This window comes from Phoenix dactylifera, unplaced genomic scaffold, assembly GCF_009389715.1.
Source record: "Phoenix dactylifera cultivar Barhee BC4 unplaced genomic scaffold, palm_55x_up_171113_PBpolish2nd_filt_p 001227F, whole genome shotgun sequence".
Lineage (NCBI taxonomy): Eukaryota > Viridiplantae > Streptophyta > Magnoliopsida > Arecales > Arecaceae > Phoenix > Phoenix dactylifera.
In genome coordinates this window covers 1-19143 of record NW_024068562.1, presented here as the reverse complement: position 1 = coordinate 19143, position 19143 = coordinate 1, and the positions used below count along the sequence as shown (strand labels likewise).

The window sequence follows — 19143 nt, the reverse complement described above, 5'->3', positions numbered from 1 at the left end:
GGTCCATTCTCCAAGTAGAGGTCCATTTAAGGCTAATTGCCAACTTTCATGGTGGCATCTTCATAGCATGCTAAAACAGAAGATGTACTACATAAAAGAAATAGAATTTCTAGTAAGAGCATAAATATTATCTAATCTTAACTTCTGAGATCAACAAACGCCAAACAACTATATCCAAGACGATGATAGAAAGAGTATATACAGACTCACAAATACTTCACTCTGAAGACAAATGCCTGGGTGGTGCAGCAGCTTGCATTTATCAGGCTGCACCGAACAAGTTCCAGGAGTATTGATTTCGGATAGGTGACTATTGACTACCATTCTTCAAAACTTGAACCTTAACGATGTTGAGGAACAGGCTTAGATGGCAGTTCCAATGACCATCCTTTCAGATAAACCCACTCTTCATTTGTAAGAAAAATCAAAAAGTACCATGGCACCAATAACTGTCATCTGTTCATCTCCTCCTGCCATACCCATGATAGAACCCCCCAGATGAATGGTGTCGCTGCCGTGCTCCTGGCTTTCCAGCACTATCCCAATTGCCACGACCCACCAGCCTACTGTTACCACCACTGCTCCCAACTTGCATCCAGTTTCCGGCCTGGGATGAAATCCCATTTGATTCCTCCTCTTCCCTCTCATTGTACTCCAGGATCCTCCGCTTAATGCTCTGCTTCTCCTCCAGCTCTGCAGCCTCTTTCTGCTTTGTGCTCTGCACGAGTGAGCAGTCCTGAGGGATATACATCTGCTTTGTCTGCTGTTTGTTCCCCTTCTTAACAAGCACCTTCACTCTCACCTTGTTACCTCCACCACTGCCACCCTCCTCATCCATTGTCTCCTCCCCGCTCTCCCCCTCAATGGTCCTTGAATCTTTAGAACCCTCAAAAATATTCATTGGTATCATCATGTTCAGAGTGGGCCTTGCCCGTAGCTCTAATTTGCGGGACTCCAAACTCTCCTGCATCAGGGCTCTCATTTCCCGATCAAATTCCTCTTCCTCCTTCGGATCAACTTCCACCAACTTCTGCCTGACCTGGACACTGTCTTCCTCATCAGAACCAATGGGTCCCCCATCATCTTCATCGTCGCCATCCCCTTCAGATCTGTCATCTGATTTGTCCTCATACAACAGATCTTCCTCGTCTTCATGTCCCTCCTGATCAATGCTGCCACTATCTGAATAGCTTTCACTGTCTGGTGGTTCTTCCTGGCCCCTGCCATTTTCCTCCATTCTGTTTGCTACACTGCTGCCATTGGCTTTGATGGTTGTAGTTGTTTGGGATGGAGCTTTCTGAGATTCACCATCAGAGTGTTTCTCACTGCTGGCCTTCTCCATTGAGGCTATGCGCTCATGTTCTTCAAGTTCAATCAGTGCCGCATTAACTTCCTCAATGGATGAGTATCGAGTCATGTTTGGTCGTAAATCGGCGAACATATCCTGCAAGCATTTTAATTAATGAGAATTATCCACTAAATTTATTAATGCAGAATAAATACAGAATTTCTTTGTTTCTTCTATTATTTCCTTTTGTTTTCCAAGAATTATAGTGGGAGGGTCACGTGCCAGGATCAAACCTGGATCCCCTCCTTGGAGCTAGCACCAAGGAGGGAGGTGCCAATTGACAAACCAAAATCCAATCAGCCAGAATCTCTATGTTTCATTCAGCAATACTATAAAAAGAACTTTATTTCCATAGTCAAAGCTAAAAAGAGATATGTGACTTTTTCAAAGCATAAGAATTATGCACATTGTGATGCAGCACGGGATACAACCAACATGTACTATAACTAGTTAGACCATGTCAAGCGTTGGAGGAGCCAGTGGATTCATCAAATTTTCTTATAGATTTTTCATTAAGAACAATATCAAATTTTAGCCAGATTTCCATATTTGCAGTAGAATAACTCCAGCATATTTCCTTATTGTCGAGTCCTATTTCAAGTATGATTTTGTATCGAGTTTAATGCCCGAATTAGGGTTAGGGGATTATATCCTATAAATATGTGTATAATACATTGTAAGAGGTAGCCTTTGGCACGATAATACAATTTTTCAAAAGAATTTCCATCACCAAGTAAAAGGGTTCTTCAATCCAGTTTACTTTTATTTGCATGTTAATATTCAAAGTGCAACCTCTTTTCTCCAGTTTACTTCCTCTTCCTTTTGATTGGCATATGTGGCACAGGCAAAGGGTTATAAAATTCCATATTTTGTTTTTTGACTTTAGCCAGCTGACAAGTATGAAACTGGAAAACTTTCATCTGACTCCTCCAACGCTTGGCATGGTCTAGCTGGTCATAGTACTTGTTGGTTGTACCCTTTGCTGCATCACATTGCATACACAAAATAATTGTAACTATAAGGTATGACAAGTGCATCGACAATTCTAAAATAACCTTGCATGCTAGGAGGCTTAAAGCAACTTACTGGAGAAGGAATACCACTATTGGATGATAGAAAAATAAATAACTACTTGACAAGTAAATTTTAACTAACCTGAATGTCAAACTCAATATCTAGTGGTATTGGACCTTTGCTAAGGACGTATCTCTGAAAATATATCAAAAATCTATCAAGTTTCCTCTTTGAAGAACCTCGATCAAAATAGTGACCGCATGTCTGAAGAAGTGTTATTATCATCCTGATCCGAAAATAGTCTTCTGGTGGATCCAGTGCATCTTGCTTTACAATAAGAAAAATAAAAAAATGCACTAATAAGAAAAATTGGCCAAAGAATATTTCCATCATGTTACATGAAGTAGAAAAATGAAGGAAAAGAAACACTTGATTTCATGAACAAGGACAAGTTCAGATTGCAAAGTTAAAATGCTATTCACAACACCAAATAACTGAATGCATTAAAACAACATCATCTTTTTGATGTGTCGGGCATATTGCAGTCAATGCCTGTGCCATTCTTGTATCGAATATATGCATCTACCAATTATGATTTTGTCAATATCTTAACTTCTGAACAATGACACAGTTTTTGTCTTTACCCCCGAGATTTCTAGAAGTTACAGTAATAAGATAAGGAACAACAGTTGGCAATTTGTGCATTCAGAGCATTAGTTCTCTTACCCTCTTTCTTATTCTCCTTCTCTTTGTTGTACTGCCTTTATTTTTTCACATAACTAGAAAAGCTGTTGTTTGATCGCAACACACTATCTCCATGCAGCTTCATGCCTGATTTTTACATATGTTAATATAGTCCCTATGTACCCCAAAGAAAATTTATTGCTTTATGAGGAAAGTATGCAAGATACGGATATGCACAAGCAGTATACTATTGAAAGAATCGCATGTTATATATTTCCACAAGAACCATATTCTGTCAATATATCATGGCTAAACTGAAGAGTGCTCCGGACCTTGAGTAATTAGGTGGGCATTCAGTATATCTCAGCCTCCTTGTCTATAATATTGAAATTCTGTCTTAGTTACTTTCACCTTAATCTGCCAGCCATGTGGATCTGGCCATTCAATCTGATCACTAATAACTAGCAGAAAATTAAAGTTTCCCAACCTCTACTAAACTGCAATAGGACTAATTATCTTCAATGAAAGGTACACGACATTACTTTTATCAGTTTTTCATCTGTACTTTATAATTCTTTATGAACAACCTCAAGTCTTGACCATAATTTTTTTAAATTATGTCTTGATTGACTAAACTTGATTGTAACAAATTTTTAGATTGTTGAGCCTGTGGAATGCCCAAGCCAGCTCACAAGAAACTGAAAGAGCATGAAATGAGAGGGAAGTGTCTTTATCTACATTGAATCCAGAAGCTATGTAGAAACATCAAGCTTTGGTAGTTGGTTACACCAGTTCTCTCCTAGCGACCATTTCACATCGCATTTTTAACATCATGACTAACTGGAGCAAAGCTTCCTGTTTTCGTGATCATAAACAGTTGACTTAAAAATGCCCCAAGTAACAACAGTTTCAAATAGTATTACATGGTTCAGCAAGAAGGAAAAAACAATAGAGAAACAGCAAAAATAAAATGTTAGTAATTAATGGGAGAAAAGTGATTAGGACACAAGTAGCATGAGAAGAAAGCATTTCTATTATAAATTCATTATACAGGATTTTATAAAATTAAAAGACATTTCATGATTATGTAACGACTAGGATAAAGTCATGCAAAAACATTGGAAACAAGGATCCAATTAGAACTTGCAATCAGAAGATTTTAAGCTTGACCGCAATTGTTTAACTTTTTGTCCATTTAAATCATTCATCACCAAAATCTAAGAAGCTTTAAGCTTCAAATTTCAAAAGCATCATAGATCAGTCATCTGTATACATGAATCCCTCAAATGCAGGTCAACAAGGTTATCAATTTGTAGAACCCATAACATAATAGATATAAAACTTTGATGAATATAATAATTGTTAATTTTTTTTAACTTCTGGTATGCAAATTAACCAAGTATATAATGCAATAGAACTGTTAGTCAAATAACCAACCCTTGTCAAATCCCAAAAACCAGATATGGCTTTAACTTTAATCATTCATGTAATGTTTTCTACTATGCCAGCAACAAAATTTCTACAAACATTAATATAAAAATTGAAAATTTGAGGTAAGAAATACAAATAAGAATTTCAATAATCAATAATAATAAGGCACATTACTTACTTCTGGTGTTCCATGGCCGAAAATGATAATCAAGTATAATGTTTCAAAAATTACAGATGAATCAATATGCTCATAGTTGTATAGCTCTCCTAAGAATCGCATGTAAGCAAGGCGCTGCTGCTGCATTCCATAATCATTCAATTCTAACCCAAGCCTAATCTCCTCCAAAACCTGAAATTGTATATCATGTTTTTTTAAAAATAATTATACAATGATATTTTTAAATGCACCAGCCATTAACTGAAAAAAATAAAGCATAGTACCTTTGGGGCTGGAAAATTCTACTGAGCATCTTAATAAGTGTTCTGATATTTAGGTTTAAGGGTTGGAAAGCAGAACAGGAGACCAAAGAAGATGGATGGAAATGGCGAAATATGATATTGTGGTTCATAGCACTTCGAATGTCTAGGCTTTACACATGTCATGAACATTTACTGGCTGCTTATTTCTTGTTTATCTCTATATTCAGTATGTTCAATACATTGTACTTTCCGTCGGCCATCTTTTACATATGGCCTCTCGATACATATTACATATGTCATGTGATTACATGACTTGTACTCAAAATATGAACTTCCATACGAGTTGAAACGAAAAATATGCAATGTATATGCAATGACTAGATCAAAAGGGTATACATCTAATGACCAGATCACACTGATTTTTCAAAAGAAACCCAAAAATGACAGAAGGCTTAAATGACCAACGAGCCTCCTTATAGTTTCATCGACTTCCAAAAATCATGAAATGAAACTTCAGAATATGGTCAGCGGAACCATCCCGAACCACCCGGTTCCGAGCGTACCAAACCGTATCGGCGGCAGACTGGGACGGTTCCAGCAACCAAACCGAAACGCCGTCTTCGGAGGGATAGAAGGAGAAAAAAAAGGAAACGAGAGAGAATGGGGGAGGGAGGGAGAGGGAGAGGAGGGAAGAGAGGTCATCCCAAGGCTGGCCAGTGGAGGCCGGGGAGCCTCCGTGTGGAGGAGGCAAAGGCCGGAGAGATGCGGAGGCGGGGCTCCGCCTCCGGTCCCTTGTTTCATTCAAAATAGGGGCCCGGAGGAGGGCCCTTTTATTTTTGTAGATTTCAGTTGAAGCCGGCAAACCCATTGCCAACTTCACTTAATTTTTTTTAAATTTTTTTTGTAATTTCACGATATTTAAGTGAAGTCAGCAAATGATTTGCGACTTCACTTAAAAATTGCAAAAATTTTTAGCGGTCGGACCCTATTTCGAACGAAACAAAGACCTAGCCGCAGCCTCCGCCTCCTGTCCGGGCGCCGGCCTCCGCCAGCGCTCCTCTCTCCCTCCCTCTCTCCCTTTTCTCACCTGTTCACTCTCTCTCCTGCCTCCTCTGCTGTGTCCGTACAGGCCCGACACAGCATGGCGTGGGCCCGTACCGACTCGTGCCGCTGGATAACTAGTACGATGCCCGGTACCAGCACAACAGACCTTGCTTAGAAAATAACAAACTCGCCACTCATTTAACTCTGACCAACAAAGCATAAAACACAAATCCTACATATGACAAATCATATAATTGAGAAATCTAGGGGAAGGTCTCCATTAAAATTATGAAAGCCAGAGAAATCATTCTTTCCTTATCAAATGAAAGGCACCGGAGTTGTTGAAATAAAAACTAAATGAAATGTAAAAGAAGCTTTTTGTAGCAATTCTAGCAAATTATATTAATCAATTCAGATTTAACAAGATAAAGAAAAAAATCAAATCTGAGGATACTAAAGACTTTACCTATCTCAGGATCCTAAACAGGGTCGGTGGAACCGTCCCGAATAGGGCGGTTTCGGCCGTTCCGAGCCGTTCCGACAGCTGACCGGCACGGTTCCGGCAACAGAAACAAAATCCGTTACCAGAGGGGGAGAAGGAGAAAGAGAGAAAAAGAGAGCGAGCGGGAGAGGGAGAGAGAGAGGGAGAGGTGGAAGCCAGCCGGCGAAGGCCGGCTAGCCACGAGAAGGACGCTCCTCCAGCCTCTGCAGCTCCACAGACGAAAAATAGAGCGGGTTTCCTATTTCGACCCCTTTTTTTTATTTTACAATTTTTAAGTGAAGTCGAAATGATTTGCTTTCACTTAAAAACCGCAAAATAAAAAAAGGGTCGGACCCCAATTTCGAACGAAACAGGGGACCCGCCCTATTTTCTGGCAGCGAAGGTTTCCTTCGTCTCTTGCCCGGGTCGCCAACCTTCGACGGCCCTTCGCCGGCCTTCACCACCCTCCGCCGGCCTCCCTCCCTCTCTCCCCCTTCTCTCTCTCTTTTTCTCTCTCCCCCGCCTCCTCTACTGTGTCGGTACGGGCCCAGTACGGCATGGAATGGGCCCAAACCGACTTGTCCCACCAGGCAACTGGTATGGTGCCCAATACCGGTTCAGCCGACATTGATCCTAAATTGACATTTTAAGATGGGGATCCCCTTAATTTTTTTTTTAAAAAAAAAAAACATTTTGAAGATGGGGAGTATACACTTCCACAAATTACACCCAGCCTAGATATACCTAATCCATAAAAGAATACAGTTGAACAAGAGACGAGTCAGAATAATCTGCTAAACTAACTTGAATGCTCAATTTTGAAACTATAAAATCCACATGTATCAGAACATGTAAAACTTTAAGATACCAATAGTCAGGAGAGATTTAATATGAACTAGAACATATACTGTTATGATGCAAGATACCTCAAGATCTACCAATATAAGCTTAAATTAGCTTTTGAAGGAAGACGACTCTGTTTCTTATATTCATAATTAATTTAAAAAAAAAGGAAAAAAAGACAAATTCCCTAGCAAGAAAGCTGACCTCATCCACTACTGCCACTGCAAATTCATCATGATAGCGACTGAGGCCTGCAGTGAGTAAAGCAATCAGATGAACATGATTGTACTTCCCCTTGTGGACCTTCAAAAAGCACTTTAAGATATAAGGTTCGCATTCTGCCCAAGGTAACTTGCGCAATTGCCTAAGAACATGTTCAACTGTTGACTTATCGAGGTCTGAGAAAAGCAATTTCCTGATATACTGCAGAAGACAACAATATATTAACTTACACAACTTATTGCAACTGTGTAATCTGAACAAAAGAATTGAAGAAGTACTAATGTGATACCTGATGCAATGGAGGGCGTACTTTAGAAACTCTAGCAGATCGTTCAGGTGGTTTGCACAAGTAGTAGGCATTTTCTACCAGTGTACTATGACGTGGATCCAAATTTTTGACATTCTTTAAACGCATCATTATTTCCAACATGTTTGCCATGCGTATTGTTGTTTCTGGAGATCGATACAGAAAACGGCCACATGTCTCAAGAAGATTGCAAGCAACATCTATGTTATGATGAGTGAAGTCATCTAAACAGGCCTGAACAAAAAGAGATGACCCTCAGGTAAAAACAATGTTGAAAGCTGCCTATGTTAACATGGACTATGTGCTCTAGTAAAATTATCCGCAGGTCACAGTACAGATGGCTTATACCACACTTGAAAACATCATAACACAGCAGATTAATATAAGAATTACGCATAAAAAGTTGACCATAGCAATTTAAATATGAGATACTTGTAATGCCAAGACAGACAAAACTGTGGAAGATGTGGTAAAGCCAGTAAAGAAGGTGGAACCTGACAACCAGCAGCATGACATACCCTAGACATGCAAGTGGAGTAATGTTGAGGCATCTAAAGTCCAGCTGGGTGCAACAACTCTCACTGCTGCAAGCATCAGTGCTGGATTCCATTTTAGCCCGAAATAAACTATTTAAGCATCCAAACAAGTTTAAGAACCTTCAGGTCGAGGTTTTAAAATAGTTCAGACTTCAGTACGATCTGTATCACTTCTTAAGATTTAGGACTATTAGATTTATAGTTCTCTGCTCAGAAATCCAGTTTCGGACTGGAGGTTTCAACAATATATAAATTTACATCCTATCCAATTCTTATCAACTCAAAGCTGGAAATTTTTTCCCTTTTCTCCTCAAAACCCCTGAAGTGGTACAATTGTCATAATAAGAGTTAAATAAACTGTCAGTTTGGGGTTACAGATGACTAGCTCATGATTCATAAGGGCATTACATTAAAGAGAACAAAACAAGGTGAGGCATACAGAATCAGATGCAACAGGGCTGCATTACATTACAGAAAATAAAACAAGGTCAAGCATAAAATCCTGGGCACAGCAGGGCTACACATCTTCAAAAATATTTTTCTAAGTGACCTCAAGTTTGCTTGCTAATAATTTGGGTAAGTAAATGCCATGCATCAAGGAATCTCAACCATTCTAAACTAAATTTCCTCAACCTAAGAAACAGCTGAAATAGGAATAAAACAGGCTTAAGGCATAAAGGTTCAGATACATTAGGACAACATATCTATAATAAGGGGAACACTCTTATATGTACAGAGACCTAAACATACTCATCGTAACACAAAACTAAATATAACTTCTAGACACATTTTACTAAAAATTCCATTCTCACAATGAAAGGACATGTGCCTTAACAGAACAATCGACAATAGTTGACCCACAAGATTTACAATAAACCTAATGTTAAACATGTTAAATAACCTTCACTGTAAAATATCCATGAGTTGAAATTAGTCAACAGGAGTGACTTTTTCCTTGATTGAATGATTAAAGATAGTATACAAGTAAATAGTGAATATTAACACACTTCATTACATGACTATGGTACTCTTACTTTCTGACATATGAGATCATCAGGCAGTTCCAATCAGTCAATTTTCTACTTGATCTCAGTGAATAAACAGACTGTGATTTCTCTGAACCTTAAATTTGATCTTGAACCTCTTCAATTTGATCCAGATTCTGCAATTGCATCAATAGTTTACTAAAGGAAAGTCTACCTATCAGAAGGAGTTTTTTTATCAAGTTTCTCTGTATTTAGCAAAGGTTAATTTAACAATTTATACTTCCAACTAGGAGAATCAGGCTTTTAGCACATTTTAGACCATTAACATGCCAGTCACCAGTTAGTATTCATATCTACCCAGACACCAGAGCCTGATCTACTAAGCTTTAAGATTTAAAGATAATGGACTTTTCATCAGTAAATCCATTTAATTATCAGCAATTAAGCTTATAAAGGACAACTATTTTTTGCATGTAGCAGTATCAAAAGATGTTGGATATAACAAAAAGGAACTTCAAGTTGGTTGGAAACCAACAAATTTCAGCACATGATCTTATCGACTTGGCATTAAATGTGAAGTGATGATGAATGCCCAAAATTATAAGGTAATAAGGAGTTTTACCAAAATCTTAAGTTTTGTTTATGTATCCACATAAATTGTAAATATAATTCGGACTCAAACTGGCAATTATTTCTAATGCCATTCATTCACTGCTTTAATTAAATCTGACAGATTGTACTAAAATTTATAAAGGGAAAAGAAAAGGATTAGTGTGATAAAAATGGTGAGATTAAGCAATGGAAAAAAAACTCAATAAGGCAGACCACTGAATGGTAGTTATCCTGCTCATCCAACAACTTGGTACTGTAATTTCAAACAAATGTTTTAATCTTCGAGGGCTCACTAATGTTCTCAGCTAAGATACAACAGATCATCTTACATTAACAACGTAATCATCTAACAGTCAATATTCAGGTACTTGCGGGTCTCTTGCATTAAAACTATCAGATCATAAACTCTATCTATGGAAACTAACTCGGTCCAACCTTGACTTCCACAGAGTACATACCTTCAAGCAACTAAAAACAAGGCCTGCAGGTGCAATTTTAAATTTGCAAAGCTCTCCAATAAACCTGATGTTCTTTATCTTTGTTTCAATGTTTGTTTGATCCTGAAAGAAGATAGTCACAAAAGTAAGTCCAATGAGAATATTAAAAACATACAGAAAATGGATGGGAGTAACCGATGTCCACCATGCATCAGAATACACACATGGTAATGTTCATCTATTACCAAAAACAAGTCATTTATGGATATTAGCATGAGGTTTGTGCAGATCCAGTATAGTGTCATTTTCGCTCCACAAAGATCAAGATCAAATGAATGATCATTCTTTTTCTTTCAAAGAAATATGTATCTTTGACCTCTTAATGACTAATCATCGAGTAAGACATAACTCCTTATAAAAGTTAAAATCCTTCTGGGATTCCTATGACAACATCTGCTAGACTCAAGCAGCTGATGCTGCCATGGGTCGTAAGAAAATAGTGGTTTTTTTATTTTTTATTTAAAAAGAGGCTCCATAGCCTATGACTCTTTTAGTATAGATAGATAAAAGGTGTATACTACGCAAAATCTGTTAGGACCAGTATGTGAAATATCCTAATGTAAAGCTGATGGCACAACTGCATACTGTACAAAATATTTTTTTTCACAAAACATGATGGGTCTTATGGCTTCTTGAATATGTCTGGTCACACAGGTATCAGACATATATAGTAGTAAAAAATTGAAACAAACCAACCAATAAACTAAATAATGAAAGTAGTAGACAAACCTTTTTATTTATCAAAAAGTTGAACTCTTCTTCCAACATTGACAAAAGCATAGTTGGAACATCTTTCATACATGTTGACAATGTTGCTACCATTCGAGAATAATATGGCAGTAATTCTAAGGAAGTCCTAGGGACATTGAACAAAGCCCTGACAAGTTTCTTTCGATTTGCCTTTGAATTCAAGTAGCAAAATTCTACCTGCAAAGCGTACAATATTTGTGCACCAGACTAGGTTGAGACCAAAACAAATCAAATATAATATATATATATATATGTGTGTGTGTGTGTGTGTGTGTGTGTGTGTGTGTAAATATTATGCAAGAAAACCAAGTGGAGATTACCGTCAATTGATCAATAAGATCACGGCTCACACAACCTGGAAGCCTCTGTAACAAACCCATCCAAGCTTGTGCCATCAAGGCCTTTAACTTTATCCTTTTCGCCTTCTCCTTTCTTTTCCGTGTCCTCTTTTAAATTTTTCTTTTTCCGAATCTTTCATCTTTTCCTTATCTTTGTCCTCTTTATCCTTACCTTTTTCCTCTGCTTTTCCATCTGGTAAAGGCTCTGAGTCTCCACAGCCCTCAGCAATATCTTGCACTTCCATGTCTGGCTCCACAGCAGATTCCTTTGAACGATAACTCTCCCAAAGTTAATTGCTACCAAAAATAATATCAAATACAAGGATAGAAATCATAGAACAATATATACCATAAAAGGGTGCCAAAGAAAAAAGAGAGTTTTTCAAAGGTAACACTGAGGCACTGGCAGTAAATGCCATAGAATAAGTTAACAAGGAGTGGGCTGCAGAAAGTATCTCTAATGGACTGGATAAAAAATGATAAGATGGCAAAAATAAACTAGCTTTTAAATTATGTATAACAAAAGAACAAATCTTGGTTCAAAAAGCATTGCCAGTGAGAATATGGAATAATTCGGGCATTTGGTCACAAGGGCAGGGCATGGAAGTGTTACAGTACAACATTAAGTCTTTGTTAAGTGATGAGAAGGAAAACAAACAAAACAAACAAATAAATAAGATATAAAACGGATGACAATTTCACGTTGGCATTTAAAAATTAAAAAAGTTTGGTTAAGGAATTCAAACCATAGGAGAAGCATAGCAAGGTTTCATTGCGTGATTTCCCATCAAAAAGCATGATGAATTAACACATTCACTCACTTAGGTCAAGGATTTTAATCATGAGGGATGAAAACTAACCTCAGGTTGGAAAAAACTCTTATGATTGATAACAGCAAAGAAATTTTGAAATATTAACAGACTTGATGCTTTAAAAGACAATTACAATGGGATCATACCCCCAAAAACAAAATAAAAATTAATTAAAATTTTTAATATAGATTCACAACAAAACAGAGATATAAAAAGGAAATGTAAAGGAGGACAGCAGATTTATCATCATTCCTTTTCCTTTTTTCAAAGAAAAATAAAAAGGAATGATAGTTCAGCTAACTTGATGCAACAACAAGTGTCTAAAAAAATGAATAAATCAACATGAGATTGGAAATAAACAACAAATCAAGAATTGGTAAAACTTATGAGTAAGGTGTTTTCACCATTGAAAAGACATGGTTGTTCTCAACTAAGATGCCTAACAATTCACATTGCCCCACTTAATACACAAACAACCCAAAAAGCTTGTCCAAACTTGACTCAACAAGCCTCCTCTACCTAGGCAAGCAGCTTAAGCATCACCTAGGAAGCAAGTCAGTTGGGCTAAGTAGATCAAAATAAGAGGTTGGTTCTCCTAGTACAATCCATCTAAACCAAAGGAAGTTATGCTAAAAGCATTTTTGTTAAGATCATGTTATGAAACTAGAACTATGCAAGATGCTGGCAATGTACTGAATCTATCTACAAGATCCAACGTCAGTGAGCGCAGACATCATACTAAAAAGCAAGTACAACAAAATGATAGTCCTTTTGAGAAAGGATTATCCAATCCGCAGAGGTTCTTCCAAATCCTCTAGTATTTTTGCTACAGGTCTCCCTAGCCTAAGTATCACAGTTAATTAGGTTGACGTTATCATATAAATGTTTCGATGGAAGGCATGCTCCTAAAAAACTAGGAAAGGTTTGCCAGATGGTCATGGCATGAGAAACATTGAAGAGTTGCATTTTGCACTCCTTGGTAGATAGGAATGGAAGCTTGTTGGTTATAATTATGATATTTGCAAGCAAAGTTCGCCAAATAGTACTAAGGGTCATAATGGCTAACGACCAGTTCGGTATGGCACCGGTAAATACCATACTAGTCTGATGCATACCGAATCGGGGAGGGGAAGAGGGAGAAGAAAAGGAAGAAGGGAAGAGAGAGAGGGCCCTGGAGCAAGGGAGAGTAAGGAGAGGGAAGAAGAGAGAGGGAAAGGAAGAGGGAGGAGAGAAGGAGAGAAGGAGAGAAGGGGGCTTACGAAGAGGGGGAAGGGAGAAGACGAGGGAATAAGAGAGAGGAAGGGAGGGAGGACCAGGACTTACAGAGAGGAGGGAGAACAGAGAGCAAGAGAGAGGGGGGCTTACCTCATCGACGGCAGCAGCCGGAACCCCTGCATGGTCTCAATCAGTATCAAAGAGGAGAGCGAGTGCTAGCGAGCGAGGGAGAGAACCTGTTGGGGGGTGAGGGGGAAAAGTTTTTTAACCCGAACCGACCATCATTGTCAAACAATCCCACATTGCGGAACCGTCCAATTTGGTGTCACTTCAATTCGGTATAGACCGAACCGCCCAATTGGGTCAATTGGGTGATCCTTCTTTGGAAAGTTTTAAACCAAAGTTGCTATCACCTTTTGAAACTTAAGGCAGCTTGAATTTGCATATAGATCATTTATCATTTGCAAGGTCCCTTAAAGAGAGAAATTTGGACTTAAGATCATGTGTCGCTATGTCTGCTAGTTTGAGTGCATGTGTGTTCTCTTTTTAAAATAAATAGATAGGTAGGCTTAGATTAACTGGTCACTTTACTAGCTGGTTACAAACATTATCAACGACATAGACAGGCCAGATTATTTGGAAGTAACTTATAAATAAACCCAAGTTCTATTGATGCATCTTCACAATTCAAATAATATCAAGAAGAAGAGTTATTGTTACAAACATTACAACGAGAAATTGTTAAAGGGAAGTTTAAGTCATCTTTCAGATATATTGGTCCTTTTCTTCCTTTTTAGATTTGGACATGGGGAATCCTAATTGGCATCATTTCAAAGTTACAATATTCGGCAAAGATATGCACACATCCACAAAGACTTTCTCTAAGAATACTAAAAAAGAACGTAGAACGTCCCCATCGATGCTTATAACCAGCCAAAGCACAAGGTTAAGCATCCAAACTCTCAAAGTGGGCCTAAGCAATGAAAGCAATGGGATGCTATCTTGTACTAAGCCCGTACCAGTGCCACCTAGTCACATATCAGTACGCCCGGTATGGAGGCGATTCGGCGTACCAAGTGTCGGCACGCCCTCATACCATATACCGGTACTGAACCGGCGCAGTACAGTATGCTCCATACGGTCCCGGTTCAATACGGTATGGCATACCATAAATGAAAGGTAATTTGCTTTGACTCTCTCTTTGTAAAAAAAGGCATTTACAAAATTACAAGAAAAGTTCAAGGAAACTAGAAAAATAAAGGCAAATTGAATGTTGTATGGAGACTTCATCAAATCAAATTTTGGCATTGAGGATCTTAACCAACAAATTACATATATGCAGAAAAGATGAAGGGTACATTGTAAAGAATGACCAGTATCACCCATTTAATACTCATAAAGCTTTAAGGACCCAAAACTACAAGATTTCCTGCTGCATACTCCCACAAAGTTCATCACAAGCAACAATCCCATCAAAGAAAAGATGAATAAAATCCACCTTTTTTCAATTGGTTCAAGCCAAAGGTTAATGTGTGTCCAACCAATAAAATGCATGAGTAAGACAAAAGGTTAGCAGCTCAAGTGATTACTCCTACTTATACATACATATAATATTATATGTAACAATTACTCTTGAGAAGAGCAAGGTCATCTCTCTCTATATACATATAGTGAAATTATTGACTGAAAGCTTTTTATCACATATAGAACATACAAAAGTCTTCTCAAACACTATAAATTGCTACATGAATTTAATAACTCCAGATCTTCAGTATATTCTAAGTGTGGTCCTAGAATTGCCTTAAGATTTGGGAGGGAAAAGGATTTCAATTTTGCTTCTTCCACCTCATTCTCATTTTTAAGTTCTTCAATTAATGGGATTTTCCTCCAGAGTCATCACTTAGGTTTTCTTGGTTATTTAATGTGGATTTATTAGCAGAACCTTGCATATCACACCATCCCTTCGAACACATGCAACAGCATTTAGAAAAAACTGCAACTGAACATCTCAAAAGAACATATATGCATGTGCAAATAAATATATGTTCCGACAGTTTTCCCCTTGGTGGTTTAAGAACCTGACATTTTGCCAAAGGATGCATCCCACTCCTTTTTACATCACCATCATTCCCCTACTCAATTCTCTTTTTTTTACAACTAAGATATGGAACCAAGCTCAGCAAAGTCACCCTAAACAATTAATGGAAGACATCATTTCAGTTCAAATCTTACCATTTTCGGATTTTAACAGACAAACTAACCATGGAAAAATGATGCTAGGGCCAAATCACCCTTTAGTGTAACAATACCCATAACCTGAAGCAGATTTTTAAGGTTTTTTGGGATAAATTTTTAAGGCATTTTCAACACAAAAATACTAAATGAGATCTCTGATAGTAAAACTATCATGCTCCTAATAACTCTACACTTCGCTACTTTAGTAACATGATAAGGAGCACCTCAGCTTCTAAGATTATTAGTTCCCTAACAAATTTGATTACAGTACACCATTCTCCAAAAATATTAATGCAAATTTTAAGGCATATATTCTTTTAATAAACTTTTAAAACTCATTGGAGAGATGCCAGAAGATAACCATTTCATCTTAACATTTTGTCGTCTGGTGTCTTTGGATGTTGGCTCATATCGACCCTTCGGTTCTGCTTCTCCCAATATAACAGCAGGAACAAAAGCTCTGGTTATAAAATATGCCAATTTGTATCACAAGAACTACAAACAAACAGAAATAACAGAAATCTCTCACATAGATAATAAGAAACAGTATCTTTAACTGAAAATTCACAGAGTATAATTCTATATAATAGTTCTGAATGATAGCATAAGCAACACTAGTAAAAGTTTTAACCAACCTCAGATCAGGTAAGGATTCATAAAATGCCCTTGTGTCTTCATCATCCCCACACAGGTTCAAGCACAGAAGACTCCTTTCCAGAAGCGGAAGATGATACATCCACACCTGTGGTTAACCTAGTCGTGTGCCCATCATCTGCAATTACTGGAGGCTGCATATCAAGGGCCTCAGCTAAACTGTATACCGAAAAATAGGGGAAAAAAAGGAAATGAGATTGTAGATGGAAGCACAATAATGAAGCTAATGAGAAATAAACAAAAGGCAGGAAGAAAAAAAGAAAAAAGAAGGAAAGAAAACTATAGAGGAGAGAGAAAAGGGAGGGCGCAAAAAGCATGCAACATCAATAAACTAATGTTTGGCATGTGTTAGGCACATGAAAGGAAAAATTGACGGCTATGGATTCCCATAGCTAACAGATTACTTTATATTATTTATGAAACTGGATAAATGAACTGCTAACTTAGGCTGACACACCTTTTATTCTCTCCCTCAGAAGGAGTTACAAAATCAAACCTAAGGATGTGCATTTATGAAGACTTCGAGCTCATATAGACATGACTGACAGATGAAGTAACGAGTCCATTCTGATGAAAACGTTTCTCCACTGAGACATGTAACTTGAAAGATACTCCCCCTATTACATAGTATGCTTCTCCTGTCTCTTCAAGACAGAAATGAAGCAAAAGGTTGTATCCACTAAAGATGAGCTTGTGTAGTTATACAAGAGTGACGCTCAAACATGAAATCAAGCTGAGAGCTTGCAACATAAATAGCAATTGTCGTTGGCACATGCAATGCACATGTGGAAGCACAACTGGTTGTCGGTACCTCTTCTAACTAAAGACTTTTGTAAATTATGTAATTTGAAAGAAAGTTTCCGCGTTTAATTGGTACATCTCCGAACTCTTTCCTTAAAAGATTGAGAACTGAACCAAAAGAAGTATGTATACTAGAGATAATAGCATATACAAAGATAATGGTCACTCAAAGTGACATATTAAGATAAAGGCAGGATGTCTTAGTTTGCATTACAATATAATAAAGAGATTAATCTACTCATGAAAACAAGAAAAGACATTAGAATAGGAACTATGAGACATTTAAGTTCAAAGCAAAATATCAAGATAGAAAGTTTGGCTAACGATCTTACGAGGAGACACCACGAAATAAGTGATCATAAGATTTCCTAAGCTTCTCGTACGAAGCTGCATTCTCATCGCTAAGCTCCCCTTTAGCACTCAAGATCTTTGCATTCTCAAGTTCCAGCATTCGAAGAGACTGCATAGTAAAAAAAAAATCAATATTATTCAATGCTTCTGGAAAGTTGTTGCACAAACATGGAAAAACATAAAAGGATAATACTAATACATCAAAAATGAAGGGTAAAGCAAATGAATTACAATCAAAGCAAGCAGCACATGCTCAACCAGGCTAAGAGAAGCATATTCAGATTATGCCAAAATTTTAGACAGTTCCAAAACTTACATTATGCTCAGATTGAAGTAGTTCAGCTACAGCATCATAATATGAGTGCAATGCTTTCTTGAAGAACTTCTTTTGATCTGCAGTGACATTAAGGCCTCTAAAGAACTGCAAGAGACATGGTAGAAAGTTAATTGAGGAAGAAGGAATCTGCAATCATACAGTTAGAAAATAAAGATGACCAATCTAGTACTTACTGAACAAAATAAAATCTAATAAGAATTTAAGAAAGCCTATGAAGAGTGACCTATGTTTCATACAGCCAATAAGTCAATCTTACCGTACCTAATATTCTGGCATGCTATTCAAAGCTAAAGAAGATGGAAGAAATGAGCTTTGACAAATTCTGAACAATAAGTATCTGAAATTAACAGTGCTGCAACTATGCTTTTTATACCAATACATGCCAATATAGGAGCAAGCTTTTAAGTGCAATTTACTCTTTCTTCCCAATGCCAACATTTTGGGCTCGTTTGGTTCGCGGGAAGCATTTTCCTTCCTAGGAATATGATTCCTGGAAAACAAATTCCTAGGAAGAGGATGCCTAGGAAAGTATTTTTGGCATGTTTGGTTGACCATGGAAAAGTGACAAATTTCCAAGGTGCTTATGTTTGGTTGGCCATCCACTTTCCTAGGAAAGTTATATATAATTCCTATTATGCCCTTAATAAAAATTAGGTTTTTAATGCCTCTTTAATGCTTCTTTAATACTGAAGGGACTTTTTGGGAAAAAGTAAAAATGAAGTGATTCCCGCCTCATGGGAAAGTAACTTTCCCATGTTTCTCATGGGAAAGACTTTCCCATGAAATGTGGGAATCACATTCCCATGGGAATACAACTTTTCCTTCTCTCTCCTTTGAAAACTCCAACCAAACAAGAGGCATCTCATTACTTTCCCGTTGACCACACTTTCCCCCCTTCTTTTCCCGCGAACCAAACGAGCCCTTTATGATAAAATGGAACATGAACACAGCTTTCATCATGCATGTGAAGAATTCTCACATTTTTGGCAAAGTATAATATTAAGCCATTGCAGCAACTGAAAAATGAGAGAAATATTCTGGGATGACTAAAATAGACTTATAGCTGAAGTTAAGACATGCTTTTCCTGGAAAAGAAAAAGAGATGAACCTCCAAGATTGATGGACACAGAATTCACAGCATCTGCTGAGCTGCTGAACGTATCTATGTCCAGTAATTTATTTATGAACATATAAATGTAGCCATTCAGGACATGCCAATTGCCTT

The 19143-nt window shown here is 37.5% G+C and overlaps 1 protein-coding gene and 1 pseudogene across 1 annotated transcript; both read right to left on the bottom strand.

Annotated features, from left to right (window-relative positions):
* Positions 1-25: 25 nt before the first annotated feature.
* Positions 26-11866, bottom strand: LOC120108211 (annotated as a pseudogene).
* A 4544-nt stretch (positions 11867-16410) lies between these two features.
* Positions 16411-18050, bottom strand: LOC120108214 (regulator of nonsense transcripts UPF2-like; the record flags this gene model as incomplete). The annotated part of the gene is made up of 3 exons (XM_039121794.1): positions 16411-16588; positions 17563-17690; positions 17898-18050. Coding segments are annotated over 3 exons (417 nt in total), but the record flags the coding sequence as incomplete, so codon positions are not given.
* Positions 18051-19143: the final 1093 nt, after the last annotated feature.